Below are 17,868 nucleotides of genomic sequence, written 5' to 3' on the forward strand. Positions count from 1 at the left end.
TGCCATGGAGAACGTGGGCGGCCGTGGGGCTGCGGCTGTGCGCTGTCACCGGGGGACGGACGGGGCGGGACCCCCGGAGCCACGGGCCGGCGATGTGCCCCGTGGGCACCGTGGGACGCTGCTGCCCCGCGGGGACGAACGGGCGGCGGCCTCGAGTGGGGCTGGGGACACCGGCAGAGCCCCCACGGGTGGCTGTGCCCGCGTGGGCGGTGTTGTCCCCATGGTGTCCCCATGGCAGTGCTGTCCTCGTGGGTGCCAGCCGCCCCACGACCAGCCGCGGCCCCACAAGTGATGGAGCTTCGCCCCCATAGGCGGCATCGCCCCCACCCGTGTCCCCGAAGCGCTCGCAGCCCCCGCGCTGGGCACAAGGTTTTATTGCCGTGCTGACCCGGGGCTGGGACACGCGTGGAGCCCGTGGGGCAGAGCACGGCGTGGAGCCACCACTGAGGGAGCAGCCGGGGGGGGGGGGGATGAGCAAAAGAAGCAAAAACCAGAAATATCCTCAACCACCAAAAATAATAATTATGTCACCAACGAGCTCCGTCTATTCCTGAAAAACAACGGAGCCGTCGCCAGCGCGAGGAGAGGAGAGAAGGGGCCCGGTGCTGGGATGCCGTGGTGATGGGATGGGGATGGTGATAGGGATGGAATGGGATGGGGTGGGATGGGATGGGATGGGATGGGATGGGGTGGGATGGGATGGGATGGGATGGGATGGGGTGGGATGGGATGGGATGGGATGCCACCCCCGTGCTGTGCTGATGCCGGCTGTGGGCACAGGGCATCCCACACCGGGTCTGGGGTCTCCCCTCCCCACGTCGCCGCTTGTCCCGCTTACACCAGGGTCAAAACTGCACGGCGCCGGGCGAGATGTTGAACATGGACGGGTCGAACTTCTGGCCGCGGAACGGGGAGCCCTCGGTGTCCCAGCCCTTCTTCAGCATCTCGTGCACCTTCTGCAAAGAACAGGGGGGTTCGTCACCGTGGGGCTGCCCCACACCCACCACCCCTGCCCCAGGGGGACACTGAGGACCCCCAGGGGGACAGGGCCTGGCTCCCGGCTGGGGGCACCCACCAGCTCGTGGCTCTGCGGTTTGCCCTGCAGCTTCTGGTGGTAGTCGAAGGTGAGGCGGTCCAGCACGGCGTGCTCCTCCTCGTCCACCGTGGCCATGGAGCGCTCCTTGTTGATCTTGTCGATGTCAATCTGCTCCTCGCCCTCCAGGACGGCGTTCCACCAGTACTCGTCCCCCTTGTTCAGGTTGATCTGGGGACAATGGATGGCTCAGGGAGTGGGGGATGCGTCACCCCAAACCCATCCAGCACCCTGAGCCCATGTCCCACCATGGGACACATCACCCTGAGCCCATGTCCCACCATGGGACACATCACCCTGAGCCCATGTCCCACCATGGGGATACAACACCCTGAGCCCATGTCCCACTATAGGGATACATCACCCTGAGCCCATGTCCCACCATGGGATTCATCACCCTGAGCCCATGTCCCACCATGGGACACATCACCCTGAGCCCATGTCCCACCATGGGATACAACACCCTGAGCCCATGTCCCACCATGGGGACACGTCACCAGGTCAGGGGACACAGTTGTAGCCATGGCCTGTGCAGACATCAGAGCATCACAGCCATCCTCCATCCCTGGAGGGGCAGCCCAAGGGAGGGGGGACGTCCCGTTGTCCCCAGCCCAACCACAGAACGGGGGCAGCCATGAAGGTTTGGGAGCCGATATTGGTGCAGGGGGTGGCTGTGCTCAGTCCTCCTGGGAGAGCAGTGCTGGCACAACAGCGCAGCGAGCTGAGGGCGGTGGGTTCCAGCACAGCAGCGAAGCACCTTCTGTCAGGCCAAACCCTGGGTGCTCACCCAGCACTGAGCACTAGGAGCACACAGCCATGGGGTGCGCGGCCCCATAGCGGGCACACAGCCCACACGGCAGGGCTGGCAGTGGGTGTGAAGCCCCCCGCAGAGCTGCAGCCCACGGCCCCTCTCCTCCTCCCAGCCCGGCTTTATTTACCACGTCCCGCTCCCACCCTGCTGGGAAGGCAGAATTATTCATTTCCTCGGCAGCGTTTCTGTGCATCACCGCCGCACTGAGAGCTTTGCAAACAGTCACAATGAACCTCTGCAGCCCACCTTGCGCGTGGGGGGGGTTTGCTCTGCCCCCAGATTCCAGGGGGACAGGACTGAAAGTGGGACCCCCCCTGAGGCTGCAGCCCCACTTCCTAACAACCTCCAAGTGCCGGCAGGGTCACAAAGCTGCTGAGCTGTGGGTTTGGGGTTTGGGGTTTGGTTGGTGGTGCGGGGTCGGTTCCTTGCATGAGCGCTGCTCCAGCCGTGCTGTGCCCTGGGAGGTGGCCATGGAAGGTGGCTGCACACTGGAACCCTGCGGAGCTCTGCCAAGGGAACAGGGCTTCACCACAGGGACGGATAAATCTTGACCTGATTACGTTGCTCTTGTGCTCTGCCCCAGCTCGGAGCTGCAGGGAGGATCGGGTTCCAGGTGCCTCATGCTCAGGTTGCACATCTCTGCTTTGGGACCGGCAGATGCTGGAGCTGTATGAAGCCACGGGCTGGGGCAGGATGGGCTGCAGGGAGACCTGTGTGCTGCAGCAGCACCGAGCGTCACCGTGTCACCTCCCATGTCCCCATATCCTGCGAGGAGGGGCCCAGTCCTTCGCTGCGTGTGCTGCGCTTTGCCATAGTGATGGGTTCCCTCCTGGATCCCAAGTGCTGCGTCAGATCTGGAGGGATGGGATGCTGCCAAAGGGTGGAAGCAGGACTTGGAAAAGCCACCTCCTGCCACCTGCTTCCCTTCCGACACGGCAGCAGCGGCCCTGGGAGCCAGCGGGGGACAGGAGCTGCTGAGGGGCACCAGGGCAAACTTCCAACGGCACATGGAGGTTGGGGAGTGCCACAGATTGTTATTAACTCCCCGCTCAGGAGATGACAGGCAAAGGATGTAAGAGCTGCTCAAGACAGAACTGGGTGACCAAAGCCTGAGCGTGGATCACAAACGTTGGAGAGGAGAGAAAGAGGGAATGGGGGAAAAGCTCCTCAACAACAAAAATAATCCCCAACGTGTTGTGCACAACACCCAGCAGAGCCTTCTAAATACGGCTCCTGCGAAGCTATTTTCATCTCCCTTTTGACAAGTGAGCAGGCGTGACAGCGAGGGGAGAGCACGGGGATTACGGCCGGGCTGCGGCGCCGGGCAGAGCAGGCAGCTCCACAGCCACAGCCCACGGGGTTCTGCCTCATCTGGGTGCCAAAGAGCCATGAAAGCACCCAAGGACATGAAATGTGCCGAGGGCTCGGCCAGATCTGGGAGTGAGGGGAATGGACAGGCACCGTCCAGACAGCGAGCACAGCGCTGGCACACTGAGCATGGCTTCATTGTGCCCCCATCTCACTGGAGGCTGCTGCCCCCGGCAGCTCACACGTCCTGCACGAAGATGCTCAGGACAAGCCCAGTGCTCACAGTTCCCTCCCAGCAGCTGAAGCACCAAATGGCTGCGTGTCTCCTGATGAATGAATGGAAGGAATCGCCCGGCACTTTCGGCTACTCTGCGCACGGAGAAAGGAGACACTCTGGGGTTGAATTACTCACTCTGCTCCAGTTACCTTACAATTCTTCCAGAGACATTTCATCCCACCATCAATATGTTGGCAGCCAGCTGGAGATCCTCACAGCCCTGAGCTCGTGCTAATTTGAGGCTCCTGCCTCCAGCTCGGGTTGGAGATGAGGGGTCCGCTCCCCACGGTCACAGCAGAAAGCCCCGAGTCTCGCTCTGCCCACACTGCTCCCATCCTGTGTAACACCCTGCTGAGCTCAGGACACGGGCAGGCAATGCCAGCTGCCCACACACAGCCACGTGTGGATCAGCTCCTCCTGAACAATATTGCTCCTTCCCAGGATTGTGCACAAGCCCAAATCAGACGGTTTTCAAAAGTTCCATGTTTGAAAAGTGTTGATGAATGATCCCATTGTCTCCTTTCAAACATCCTTCAGACGGCCAACTGATCTGGAGATGCTCTTCTCTCCCATAGGGCCCTCCTGGCCGCTGGTCTCTTGCCCCAGGATACATCTTCAAGGCCAGGCTGGATGGGGTCTGGGCAGCCTGGTCTGGTACCAGCTGTTGGTGGCCCTGCCTGCGGCCGGGGGTTGGAGCTCCATGATCCATGGGGTCCCTTTCAACCCAGATCACAGAATCTGCCTGAGCATGATTTCTATGCATTTCCCTTGGCACTTCTGCACTCAATGGGATGAACCCGGTAGGATTCCTACTCTAAAGTCACAGCACCTTCGGGTGCCCATCAACTGCCTTCTGTTGTGGGAACAGTCCAGCAGCATCACCCCTCTGCCCACATCGCTAGAGCACACCAGAGACACCTGCAGCCAGCAGCAATTCACTGTGGGGCAGCAGATCCCATAACGAGCTGCTGCCCCCAAACCACCTCGACCAGGAAGACGTAAAAGGCAACGAGAAGCAGCTGCACTGACTGCTTCCAACAGGACCGGCAGCGTGTCAGAACCCCGGGGCAGCACAGAAACAAGCAGTGGGGTTTCCCCTTGCCTGGCACACATGAGCTGCACATTGCACAGGGACAGCCAGGGAAAGGCAGCGTGGGACGCAGCCAGCTCTGGCTCAAGCCTCCAGCTGCTCCCATTTTCCAGGCCAAGCACAGGGAGCTGCAAGGCAAGGCAAGGAGAGGGCAGCCCTTACCAAAACGCACTTCCCTGGCTCCAGGCTCCAGAGGGAACTCTCCGTGTTGATCTTGTGTGTGAGCTTCCCCTCCATGAGCACACGTTGGCTGCTCCCCTCCAGCACTGCCACGCGGATTGTGCTGCTGCTGATATCCACAGACACCTGGAAAGGCAGAGAGAAAAGCATCGCAAGGTTCCTGCTCCATTCCCTGCTGCGCTGCTTGGGGCATGGGGTCAAGAGCACTCGCTGAGGATGAGAGAGAGAGAAGAACCATCAGCTTGTACAGATGGAGGGTGGGAATCCCACTGCCATCTCGGAGCAAACAGCTCTGAGGTGAAAGGAAACCTCTCTGGGGAGCAGCAGGCAGCACCGCCCTGCAGAGACTCTCACAGACACTTCTCTGTGCCTCAGTTTCCCTTCCTGGACAACCAGCTCACAGACTGGGTGCCCACTTGCTGCGCTCCCCAGCTTTGTTTGGCCCCCAAGCCAAGGCACAGCCAGCACCAGGCTCCGTGCATGCACAGGGATGTCTGTGTGTCCCCCCCTGCAGCAGTGATACAGGTAACCCTGCTGCGACCCGCCGTGAGGTGACGTGGCCCTCCCGGGGACACGGTGGCAGGCTGCCACTTGGCTGAGCTGCACAGAGCTGCCTCAGTCCCCAGAGAGCCCATCTGCTGCCGCCCTGCATGGCCAGGCTGCAAGGAGCAGGGCTGGGGGGGGGACAGCTCAGGGCCCCTGGTGCTGCTGGCCCTCACCCGAGAGGAGGAGACTGCAGTGAGATTTGCCTGCATTCTCTCCCAGAGTTCCCCCAGATCTTCCTCCCGCTCTGCAGAGCTAATTTGAAATGTTATTACATTATCCATTACCTAGGAGATCTCCAGTGACTCACTAGCTCCACGCAGGCGAGATGCGGGCAGAGCTGCTCCAGGCAGCGGCAGCACCGCGGCTGCAGGACCAGCGGCACCAGGCTGAGCCCTGAACCCATGTGGGTGTCAAGCGGCCATCACGGCACTGACACCCAGCACTGACACCCAGCACTGACACCCAGCACTGACACCCAGCACTGTGCCTGCAGGCCCTCACCTGGGGCGTGGATGTGACCACTGATGCTGCAGCTCCTCCAGGGTGCACAGACGGGACACATGGACCAGGCTGTGCTCACCTCAGCTCCCCATCCCCATCATACACATGTGGTCACTGCCAGCAGGTCTCTGAGCTCACCGAGGTGATCCCCAGTCCCCCTTTATGGGGGTTTCCCTCTGAGGGCTGAGCAAAGGGCTGTGATGCTGCCAGCCCCAGGGCAGCACAGCACACACGGCCGTGGCACCGCGTTGTGCCGCACAGCACAGCCCTGCACCGGGCTGCACACCGCAGCGGCTCCCTGGAACACCCCCACCTGCCCCCACCAGCACAGCGAGCACACACAAAGCTGGGAGCCAACCTCGCTCATGTCCTGTGAGCCAGGCAGCAGAGGCTGCTGCTGTGATCTCTATTTCAGGGCTCCACGGGCCCCTGCTGCGCCTCTAAGTGGATCGGGGAGGTGGGGAACGCGAGCTGCTCCCACCCACCCCTTCTCCCCTTTCTGCTCCACGGCCACTCTGCGGAGCTCCATACAAGGAAACCTCCAGCCTACCCGAGTGAGAAGGTGCCATAGCAACAGCCTGAATCCAAAAAGTGTCAGGAGTGCCATTCCGAGCGGCGATGGAGCCGGGCACGCTCAGAGCCCAGGGACCAGACGGAGATTGTTAATCTCGTTCTGGCAGGCAGAAGCCAAAAAACTGATAATTATTTCAGGAGACGAAGCTGCGTGGGGAATGCAGGGAACGCTCCTGTTTTGCAGGAACCCATCAATAATCTGCCCCAAGTCCATCCAGCTTGAAAATTGCTTTGAACCGCCCTGCTCTGGCCTGTGACCCAGCCAGTATCTGCCTGTCCCCTCTGGCTGGAGAGACACAGAGCAGCTCTGAAATGAAAACCTGCCTGCAAGGGGCTGAGGGGAGCACTGGGGGGAGGCCAGGCCCGAGCAGGACATACACTGCCAGGACAAGGAAAGCCAAATGTTGGAGCTGTGGGTACAGAACTAAACGGGGTGCCATGGGGCTGCTCTGGGTCGGTGCACACCTGTGGGCACTTCAGGCTGCTGGCAGCAAATGCACCCCCAGCACAGCCTGCAGGGAGGCAGGAGAGGTCAGGAAAGCACGTCCTGTCCCAGCTCCTCGCTGCACCTGCATGGCCCCCGCAGCGCTGGGTGCCAAAGGATGGGCTGTGATGCTGGGATCTTGGCATGGGCACAACTCCCCAGCGCGTCCCCGGGCATCGCGAGCGCCATTCGATACAGAGGGGATGGAACATCCGTCTGGACACCCCTGAGCCCTTCCAAGGAACAGCCTGGCTTTGCTTTAGACACCCAATGGGAATGATGTATCTCACAGTCCCCCTGCTGTCCCCATGGCAGCCATCACCCCTTCAGCCTGGGCTGCTGCTGCCAATTACGCTCTGTTGGCACGCCAAGGAGCTGTGTAGGCTGCAGCCGGCGAGCAAACCCAAGCGTGCTCATTTCAGCTGTCCTGGAAGCAGCAGAGGAGAACGGGAGGTGGGGGAGCACCGATTTCCCACATGGAAAAATACAGCAAGAGCTGCGGGCTGGGAGCACTGGGGAAAGCTGGGAGAGGTCAAACTCCTGGGGCCAGCACTCCCAGCCCTGTGTGTGCTCCTTGAGCTGCTCCTCACCCTGGCAAGCAAAGGCCGGGAGAAGAGGGACAGGAGAGGGGCCAAAGGACACCCAGTGTGGCCACATGCCACACATATGGCTCTGAGATGCACCCTCAGAAACAGGGTTTGGATTTTGGGTGGGCCTGTGTGGAGCCAGGGCTTGGGCTCTGTGATTCCTGCAGGTCCAGCCTGTCTTGGGACGCTCTGTGGATCGGGGTCTCAGAAAGGCAAGTGATGCTCCAAGCCTGGAGAAGGTAGCAAGGACACATCCCTGTTCCTGCCCCACAGCCTGAGGGTGCTCAGGAGGAAGGCCAGCCCTGTCCGAGTGCAGACAGGAGCCACAGTGGGACATGGAGCTCTGAGAGATGCCTGTGAGATTGCAGCAGGTGGAACTGGAGGAGAAAGCACAGAAAGTACAAAGCCAAGGAACCCTGCTGGGGCTCTGAGTAACAGGATGCAGCAGCCACAGCGGGAACGTGGCCAGGCTGGGACTGTGGGTCCCCACCACTGGAGCACAAGGCACGACCACAGCCTGCAGAGCATCCCTGCTCCCAGCACAGCTCCCCAGGACAGCAGAGCACCCTGAGGGGAAGGAGATGCCTGAAGCCAAATTATTAACGTTGCTTTACCTGTTTGCCTTTCATGATGTGTTTGGGCACAGGCACTTTAATCTCCAGGTCGCTGTAGTCTTGGGACCAGGCATAATTCTCCCGCACTGCCCCGTTGTAGCTGTCGGGGTTCGTCTGGAACTGCTCCTGTCTCCTGGGAAGAACAAGTGAGAGGCTGAGTGTGGGGCAGCGCAGGGTGAGCAGGGAGGCTGGGAGCAGGGAGGGAGCAGAGCCTGCTGTGGCACCCTGTGGTGCTTCAGACAGTGGGGTGCACACAGGGAAAGGAAAAGGCACCCCAGCACCCCTCACCTCACAGCCAGTGAGGATGGCAATGAGACAGGGGGGGACACGGATGTCCCTTGGGCTGCCCAAAGGGTGCAGGGTTCAGGGATGGATGTGGAGGGATTTGGGGGGGATCAGATAAACCATCAGCAACACACCTTGAAATACCCAACACATCTCCAGCCAAGATGTCCCTACCAGCCTCACGCCCCTTTACATCACTGCTGTGCACCACTGAACCCCCCCGGAGAGGGCTTGGAAATAAAACAACCCCTTCCCAAAGCCGTCAGCGGAGCCACCAAAGAGCAGAGCTGCTCCTATACACACCCAGCCCTTGGCTTTACATAAGGGTGCAGGGGCTGTGCAGCCCCGGGGACCACGTCCCAACACCCCCACAGTGAGGGCGGGGGCGGCTCCCAGCCCCAAGCATTACGTAAGATCCACAGGGTTTAATTAAATTAGGCTCGGGAAGGGTCTGTGTGCACACACACGCCCGCACGCCTCTTTTTTTGGGTCCTTCTGGGGATGCTTTTGGGGCGGGCGCTGGGATGCTGCAGCCCTACATGAGCTGTGGAGGGTTTGCAGTGTGGTCACAGCTCCTGGTGCTGCCGGCCCTGGCTGAGCAGTGCTGTGCTGGCGGGGGGACCCTGCAACCACTTCTTTCTTTTCTCTTTTTTTTTTCCTTGGGAATTTTGGCCTTGCTTGGCGTTCACCCATTGGGTGCCCATTGCCATAGAAACGGGGTTGGCATGGCAGCACCGAAGCGGCGCTGGCGCTGGTTGGCTCCAGATGGCGGCTTCCAAACCACCCCCGGGCTGCGGGAGCTGGAGGGGCAGCAAGAACCGGGCACAGCGTTGGGGTGTCCCTGCTCCTGGGGTGTCACTGGGTCACAGGGGGGGCAGGACACACAGATGGCTGCAACATGGAGGAGCAGAGCTGGGCACAGTCTGCTCTCCGCTCTCTGCTCTGTGTGAAGGGATGCAGAAACCCATCTGGGCTCCACAACCAGCTGCACGTCCTCCCAGCGGTTCCCATCCTGCTCTGGCACGACCCAGGACAAGGCGCTTCTGGATGCTTTCACCTTTCAGGCACTGTGCCGAGCACGTGGCACCGTGACACGCAGGAACAAAGTGCTTTCATGGAGGACTCAGTGCTATGGAGCTGTTTCCATGGGGAGGCTGAGGCCGGGCTGCTCCATGCTGGATCCAGCTCCTTGCTTTGCTCTCCCTCTGTCCCCTTTGCCTGCACAGACCCATGGAGCACAGCACACGTGGGCTGAGGGCAAGAGAGAAGGGTGAAAAAGCAGCAGCTTTAAAGGCCGGGGTTTGGCACCGCGCACACCCGGCTGCCGGGTGGCGGGGATGGTGTGGGTGGGTCTGTGTGTTCTGTCTTGTTCTATTTTTGCTCACCATGTGTCATTTTGGGGGAGGTGAAACCTTTAACAATGCACGGTTAAGAAGCAGCAAATCTGGTGCTCCAAGGAGCTGCAGCGCGGCCGCACCGTCCCCATGGCACAGGGTCACCACGAGGGTCCCACCAGCACAGCAGCACACAGCACACAGCACAGCACAACACACTGCCGGCCCCACGCCGTGTCTCCCACTTGCTCAGCACTGATCCATGCTCATTGCTGAGTGCTGGTGCTCAGTGCTCTGTGTCCTGTCCTGTGGGGCTGTCTGCTCTTAGTCAAGGTGAATTATTTAGGCAGCTTGAAGGAAAATGTGTCAGAGCAGTCAGGCAGTGCAGATGTGGAGGGGAGCAGGAAACAGCCATGGCTGAAATGAGCGGAGCTGGCTGAGGGTGAGGTGGGTGATGTGGGTACGGGGCCAGGCCCAGCTGCCCATAAGCAGAAGCGGAGGCTGAGCCCCCACCTGCTCTTAGAGGAGGCGCAGGTAACATCCCACCAAGCCCCACAAGCACATCCCAATGGCAAAGCAAACCTGTCCCGTCCTCCTCCACATGGAGCAGAGAAAGCAGAGGGGCACGGTGCTGCCCCAGGCCACCCCGCAGTGCACTAACACCCCACTAACACCCCAGCCTTTGTTACCCGCTGCTGAGGCCCCGTGTGATGCACCACGTCTCCCTCAAGCTCGAGAGGTAGCCGAGAATGGAAAGATCTCATTAAGTAATAATGAAGTTCTGAGAAAGGAGGGGAAGAGAAAATCAGGCACAAGGCGCCGCGTGCCTAACCCACATAAACACGCAGCCTTGCAGGGAGCTGCCTGGCATGTATTGCAGCCATCAGCTGCACAGATTGAGTTCTGCAACAGTTCTGCAATACAGCTCCAGAGCGAGAAGTGCCGCTCACGCTCAGCAGCCAGGGGACAACTGGGAGCCACCCAGGGGTCTGTCCCACGGGGCCGGGGCAGGAGGAACAACGGACGAGCTTCGATGATGAATGTGCCGAGGTTTTGCTCCCCGGAGCAACAGGTACCTGCGAGTGTCAGCCCTGAGACGGCCGCATCCGCAAACCGCAGGGATGGAGCGCGTGGAAAATCCCAGGGTTGTGCTCTCTGCTGTTTTTGCAACCGAGCCGCGAAGGAGCCTCCCCCCACCTCCAGATCTCACATTTTGCAGCACCAAAACATCGGGCGTGTGGCGTTCGGTTTTTTGCTCCACTTAATTGGGTCTCCAGCAAAGCGCTGAGCCGGCTGAGTACCAGCCTGCTGCTGTCAGCTCCGTGCAGTAAACAAGCTGCGATGCAGCCGCTGCCGGCACCGGGCTGCTGTGGGCTGCAGCCACAGGGCTGTGAGTGGGGGCTGGGGGGGAGAAGCCCATGTAGGATGGATCCAGGTGGGATGGGTGGGGGGATCCCCAAATGCGGGTGGGAGGCCGCCTTCCCTCCCCAGGATGTACAGGAGTGCTATAACCCCACAACAATCCTGAGTCGTGGGGCTGGAGCTGGCAGGGCTCACTGAGCACAGCAGACACACCACGCTGCCAGAGGTGGACAACACCATCCCACCCACAATGATGGTCCCCACAAGCCAGGATGGCTCCAAGGCCACTGTCACCCCAATATCACACTGTTAGGGTGGGTGCAGAGAGGTGCCCAGCACCTCCAAGCAGCGCCTTTGTGACTTGACCCTACAGCTAAACTCCAAACCCACACCACCTACCGCATCCAAAAACCCAATTCCAGCTCCCCAGGCTCCCCATGCACAGCAGCGGGTGCGTGCTCTGCTCCTGCTGAGCCTGCAGTGAGGGGTTCGCTCCTTTCCACGCTCTTCGGGGGAGCTTTTAGCCCGCACTTCTGATTTCCCAGTTATTTATGGAGCCATTCAAGAGAGCCAACTTGCTGCCATTAGGGTGGTTGAAATGCCACTGCCAGCTCACAGGAGAGCTTCGGAGTCATCACCAGAGGGCTAAATTTCACTACTGCTGGGAAATTTAGGTCAAGGACAGCAGGATGTGCTGCTGGTAGGCAAAGTCCCTTGGGATCCTCACTGCTGGCACACAGCTTACACAACCTTGGGTTGGAGAGGCCTCCAAGGGAGCAGCACCAGCACTGCACGCCAGGATCAATTCCAGCTCCTGGGAAAGGGGACCTGGCCGAGCAGAGCTCCACGGCCCCACAGCCAGCAGCGCCTCCAGTCCATCCCCAGAGATCAACTCAGTGCTAAAGCAAGCAAACACAGCTTTCTTTTTTAAATAAGAATCAGGCACACGCTGTCCCCCGGCCTCCAGCCCTGGGATTTTCTGCTTGTTAAGAGAAAAATTTATAGGTTTTAATTTAGTTATTTTTGGTTCAGGGACCTAATTTTGGAGCTCAGTACCTTGGTAGGGCAACCAAAGCCCTGAGCGATCGGGTGCGTGACAGGGGAGCTCACAGGGCGCTGCTGATCTCAGCGAGCTCAGGGCTCTGGTTCCCCATTACAGCATCGGACAATTGGGTCCCAATCGCAGCCTCAGCAGCTGCCAGGGGCTCATAGTGGACACAGGAATGGGGCTGGGGGCACCTCGCCTACATCAGCCCTTCAACATGATGCTCTGCCAGGAGCTGAGCTCCCACTGCTGCAGGAGAGAAGAAACCCACCATGAGAAATGCCAGTCCAAGTGCTCGCCCTGGCACACAGAGCCGTGGGGTCACAGCCCGCTGGGGGTAAGAGCCAATGAAGCATCACAGTGCTTGTTTGGTTCTGCTCCCTGCACAACACCAGGGCTGGAGGCCGGACCTGGGACCAGATGGAGCTCCCAGGGGCTGCCCACATCACCATCACCATTCAAACAAAGATGTCTCCAGTGCCAGCATCTGCACTGCCTTCTCCACGGCCCCACAATCTGAAGTGGCCAAATTCCCCTGCCCAGCACCCTGAGGAGAACGAATGCACGCAGGAAACACATAATGTGGGTACCAAGGAATGAAAAGAATCCATCTGGGCTCTGGGCAAAGCCAAACATGAATGGGATCCATGCGGGAGATGGATGGAAATTTCCCAGGGCTGCAGCCATTAACCAGTGCTACAGTGGACTCAAGGTTCTGCACTGGAGGGCGGTGGGCACGGCCCCAAACTGCCACTGGAACATTGCTCTGACTCTGGGTTTGGGTGGTCAGAGTAGAGCGAAGGGTTGGATGGCCCCTGTGGGTCCCTTCCAGCTTAAGACGCCCCGTGTTGGAAGCAGTTTAGGAGAGCAGGAGCCTCAGCAGGCGGGTGGACATGTCTTGGTGCAGTTTTGCTGGCAGAAGGCAGGGCCTTCTCCTGCCCAGGGCACACAATAAAGCTCTGCAGGTCCTGGCCCAAAGGGACAGCGATGGAGCTGCCACAGCCTCACACCGGGATGCAGTGAGAGGCCACTGGGCAGCAGAAGAACGCACCCCAGGTTAGGGCTGGGAGCAAGCAGCGTGCATTGGGATGGCAGGAAGCAGAGCGCCGAGGCCAGGCTGTGCAGTGCCACACGTGGGCTGCCGGGCTCTATTTTAAATGCTGCGTGACAAATGTATGCAGGCTGGGTTCCAAGCTGAGGGAAGGGGAGGGCGCTGGGCGGTGGAGGTGTGCTGAGCTCGGAGCCGAGCTCAGGCTGTGGGGGACAAGCGGGATCTGTGCCTTTGGGAGCTGAGCCATCAACCCCAGAGATGAGCTGGGGAGGGTGGGAGCACATGTGGTCCTCAGTGGAGCCATGGGGCAGCCCCACAGCAAACAGGAGCCACATCACCCCACTTACAGGTGGGGAGCAGAGGGGGAACTGCCAAGGAATAAGCCAGCCATGTGCCTCACCCATGGGCAAAGCTGAGTGCGAGGCAGGCTTGGTTTTGCTCTTCCTTCCCCCTGCAGCCCTATGAAAGCTGCTCCCATCCCAAGGTGCCCAGGAGCGCAGCAGGCTCTGATGGGAGCTGGCAGATCTGGGCTGGTACCTGCCCTACATTTCCACGGCAGCGAGGCTGACAGAATGAGTGAGTTTTTATATAGATTTTGGTGGTGATGGTTTCCTTTACCAGTTGAGGGGGGTGGAGGGGGGGGGGAAGGGAGAAGAAAAATGTTTTTGTTTAATCTCTTTTCTGCATTCTTGCTGCTGGCACTGCATGTTATTCATGCGCCCCTTGTCTCCAAGCTGGCGGCTCGGGGTTTTGCTCAGGAGGGGTTGTGCAGAATTAAGCAGCTGGTTCAATTATTAATAGCCTGTCAGGGGTGCCCTGGATGCCTGCTGCCTTTCGGGGGGCTCCAGTGCCCCCCAGAGGCACAAACACCAACTACAGCAGCAACCTGTTGCCTGCTCTGCCCTACTTGGATCCCACAGCCACGCTGCCCCATTCCCTTCCCCAGCCCAGGTTGGGAACACACAGGTCACAGCTGAGGCAAGGCACAAGAGCTCTGTTGGTTCCAGTGGGGCTTTTTTTTGGCTCGTTAATTCTGTGAGGTGTCAGACTGACTGCCCCAGGGACAAATTCCTTCATGGGACAACAGAACGTGGCTTTTCAGGTCGTATCACTTGTGGCTTCTGGCTTATTTTTACCCCATGCAACACAGGTCAGGCTGGCTGAGCTCAGCACAAAGCCTTCTCACTCTCACCTGACCGAGCTGCTGGGCACCTTCCCCTCTCACTCCATTCTCTCTATCCATCCCACCCCAGCTTTTCCAGGACCTGGAGCTGTCACACATCAGTGCAGGACCCACGGGCTTTGTGCCATCTCACCCTGGCAGGGAAGGGGAGCTGGTTGGCAGCAGCTTTCAGACACGCTGGGGGGACTTTGGAGCAAGGACGTTTTTGGAGCGTGAGGCTGCTCAGCCCAGCTTGAAAGCCCCCAAGTTCAGTGAAAGGGTACATAAAGCTCTGAGCAGTGTCTGATGTAGCTTCAAAGCTGGCTCTGCTTTGAGCTGAAGGCCAGGGCAGAGACCTCTGGAGCTCCCGAACTGTGCACACCCAATGCTGATGCTGGCCTTGCCACTTGCCCACACGGATATTTAGTATGAGAGCGATCTGCAGAGCACCCATCCGGCTCTGGGAGCTCCCACTGCACACATATGGGGCACAGACCCCAAATTTCCATGAGGAAAAGGCTGCGGGACAGCATCTGGATTTCCCAAGAACAGTGACCTCAGTGTGCACAGCTCCAGCACACAGCAACGCAGAGACACGACGACCCCCTGCCCTCAGCGCAGCCACAAAACCCCAAACCCCCAGCACAGAACACAGCTCTGCCTCCCACGGGGGATCACGCAACCCCTTCCACCCCCCCACCCTGCCAGCCCCTGCCAGCGGGGCGAGGAAAGCAGCACGAGGGGGGAGCCTTACGTGGGCAGCTCGGCAGGTGAGGGCTGTGCAGGGGGCTCTGCTGGCACGGGGCCGGCTGCTGCTGCCGGGGCTGTGGGTGAATCCTGCGGCCCCTTCGTATTCCCCGCGTCCAGCGAGGGCTCGGGCTCCTCCGTGGTCTCTACCTCAACCTCATGTGCAGCCGGGGCCACTCTCACCCTCTCGGCAGACGCGGCAGCTTCCTCCTCCTCCTCCTTCTTGCGGAGCTTTGCCTCCAGCTCCCGGCAGCGCTTCTCATCGTCCTGCCGGGCCATCCGCTCAAACACTTTGAACGCCTGCAAAAAACACAGTTGGCTGCCAGGGAGAGGACAAGGAACATGTACCTGGGGCCGCACTGCTGTGCCTCCAGCCGTGGGTATCACACCGCACACTGCCTACACCTGCACCATCAGGACAGACCTGGCCGCAGGGTTTTGCTGCCTGTGCAATGGGCTGCAATGGGCTGTGAGCTCCTCAGCAATGGGCTGCAATGGGCTGCAATGGGCTGTCAGCTCTCAGTAATGGGCAGCAATGGGCTGCCAGCTCTCAGCAATGGGCTGCAATGGGCTGCAATGAGCTGCAATGGGCTGCAATGGGCTGCAATGAGCTGCCAGCTCCACAGCAATAGGCAGCAATGGGCAGCAATGGGCTGCAATGTGCTGCAATGTGCTGCAATGGGCTGCAATGGGCTGCAATGGGCTGTCAGCTCTCAGCAATGGGCAGCAATGGGCTGCAATGAGCTGCCAGCTCTCAGCAATGTGCTGCAATGGGCAGCAATGGGCAGCAATGGGCTGCAATGGGCTGCAATGGGCAGCAATGGGCAGCAATGGGCAGCATTGGGCTGCAATGGGCTGCAATGAGCTGCAATGAGCTGCAATGGGCAGCAATGGGCAGCAATGGGCTGCAATGAGCTGCAATGGGCAGCAATGGGCAGCAATGGGCAGCAATGGGCTGCAATGAGCTGCAATGGGCTGCAATGGGCAGCAATGGGCTGCAATGGGCTGCAATGAGCTGCAATGGGCAGCAATGGGCTGCAATGGGCAGCAATGGGCTGCAATGGGCTGCAATGGGCAGCAATGGGCAGCAATGGGCTGCAATGGGCAGCAATGGGCAGCAATGCGCTGCAATGGGCAGCAATGGGCTGCAATGGGCTGCAATGGGCAGCAATGGGCTGCAATGAGCTGCCAGCTCTCAGCAATGGGCAGCAATGGGCTGCAATGGGCAGCAATGGGCTGCAATGGGCTGCAATGGGCTGCCAGCTCCACAGCAATGGGCTGCAATGGGCTGCAATGGGCTGCAATGGGCAGCAATGGGCTGCAATGGGCTGCAATGGGCTGCAATGGGCAGCAATGGGCTGCAATGGGCTGCAATGGGCAGCAATGGGCAGCATTGGGCAGCAATGGGCTGCAATGGGCTGCAATGGGCAGCAATGGGCAGCAATGGGCAGCAATGGGCTGCAATGGGCTGCAATGGGCTGCAATGGGCTGCAATGGGCTGCAATGGGCTGCAATGGGCAGCAATGGGCTGCAATGGGCTGCAATGGGCAGCAATGGGCAGCAATGGGCAGCAATGGGCTGCAATGGGCTGCAATGGGCTGCAATGGGCTGCAATGGGCTGCAATGGGCAGCAATGGGCAGCATTGGGCAGCAATGGGCAGCAATGGGCTGCAATGGGCAGCAATGGGCAGCAATGGGCTGCCAGCTCTCAGCAATGGGCTGCAATGGGCAGCAATGGGCTGTCAGCTCTCAGCAATGGGCAGCAATGGGCAGCAATGGGCAGCATTGGGCTGCATTGTGCTGCAATGCGCTGCCAGCTCCCAGCGCTGCCCTTGTTGGCCCCGTTCATCCCCGTGGTGCCGGGGGGTCCGTTTATCGGGTGACACGGGCGGCCCCTGCGGTACCTGCATGGCCATGGCCTGCGCGGCGCCGGGCGGGAAGCCCAGCCGGTCCCCGGGCCGCAGGAGGAGGCGGTAGAAATCGGTTTTTCGGTAGAGGAAGCCGAAGAGGACTCGCAGGAAGTCGTCCACGTTGCCGACGTGCTGCAGGATGCCGAGCAGCGCCTGGTCGTACATCTCGGTCAGCGCCTCCATGGCGGACCCGGCCCGCTGCCACGGCAACCGCCCGCCCGGCTCCGCTTCCGGTCCGTGCGAGGCGCCGCTTCCGGTCCTCCTCGCTGCTCATCTGCGCGGGGAACTGAGCCGAGCACAATGGTTCCGGGCAACGGGAGTTCCGGGCCGCGCCGCCGCAGCACGAGACCGAACCGGGGGGGGGGATGTGGGGAGGGGCGACCCGGGAACCGGCTCCATATCCCGCTGGAACGGGAACAGCCTCCACATGTGGAGGGGTCCCAAGCAGAGAACAGCACAACACGGCAGCAACAGGGCGCTGCTGCCCCCCCCCACGTTGGGAACACTGGGAGATCCTCAGGTTCCCCCCCAGAGCGGGCAGACGTCTCTAAACCCCCCCATACACAAACCCCTGCTGTGCTGGACAGATGGGGGGGACACCCCCACAAACCCTATAGTGGGGGACACCCCCCACACCGATATCCAGGGGGGGTTTCTATTCCCCTCTCCCCCCACCGAGTAACCTGGGGGACAAACCCCCTCTGCCCCAACTCCCCCCCATCTCCCCATCCTGGGCTCCCCCCATTCACACCCCTCAGGTCCCTAAAGAAGCTGCCCGAGGCCCCGTGCCTCAGTTTCCCCACGCTGGGAGGTGCAGGAGCAGCACTGCAGCCCCTGTGGGGCCGGGGGGGCTGAGCACAGCAATAGGGGGAGGAGGGGGCCTCACACCCCCCACATCTGCCCCTATT

General features: G+C 60.4%; 1 protein-coding gene across 1 annotated transcript; it reads right to left on the reverse strand.

Annotated features, from left to right (window-relative positions):
- Positions 1 to 497: 497 nt before the first annotated feature.
- Positions 498 to 17,186, reverse strand: NUDCD3 (NudC domain containing 3). The gene is made up of 6 exons (XM_015883037.3): positions 16,955 to 17,186; positions 15,058 to 15,350; positions 8,065 to 8,197; positions 4,742 to 4,885; positions 1,076 to 1,264; positions 498 to 956 (listed from the first exon to the last, which is right to left on the reverse strand). Exons 1-6 carry the CDS (start codon positions 17,141 to 17,143, stop codon positions 846 to 848), a joined length of 1,059 nt encoding a protein of 352 aa, XP_015738523.2. The 5' UTR covers positions 17,144 to 17,186; the 3' UTR covers positions 498 to 845.
- Positions 17,187 to 17,868: the final 682 nt, after the last annotated feature.

The sequence above is a fragment of the Coturnix japonica genome, chromosome 10 (genome assembly GCF_054131305.1).
Source record: "Coturnix japonica strain WE chromosome 10, WE-NBRP24, whole genome shotgun sequence".
In the NCBI taxonomy this organism is placed as follows: Eukaryota; Metazoa; Chordata; class Aves; order Galliformes; family Phasianidae; genus Coturnix; species Coturnix japonica.

Bases quoted from the DNA above. Each gene is read 5' to 3' on its own strand.
- NUDCD3 (XM_015883037.3), bottom strand. From the start codon at position 17,143: ATGGAGGCGCTGACCGAGATGTACGACCAGGCGCTGCTCGGCATCCTG. The intron at 8,198-15,057 runs GTAAGGCTCCCC...TGTTCTTCCCAG, and splicing joins TCACCTGCCGAGCTGCCCAC to GAGACAGGAGCAGTTCCAGA. The intron at 1,265-4,741 runs GTAAGGGCTGCC...CATTGTCCCCAG, and splicing joins AGCCAGGGAAGTGCGTTTTG to ATCAACCTGAACAAGGGGGA.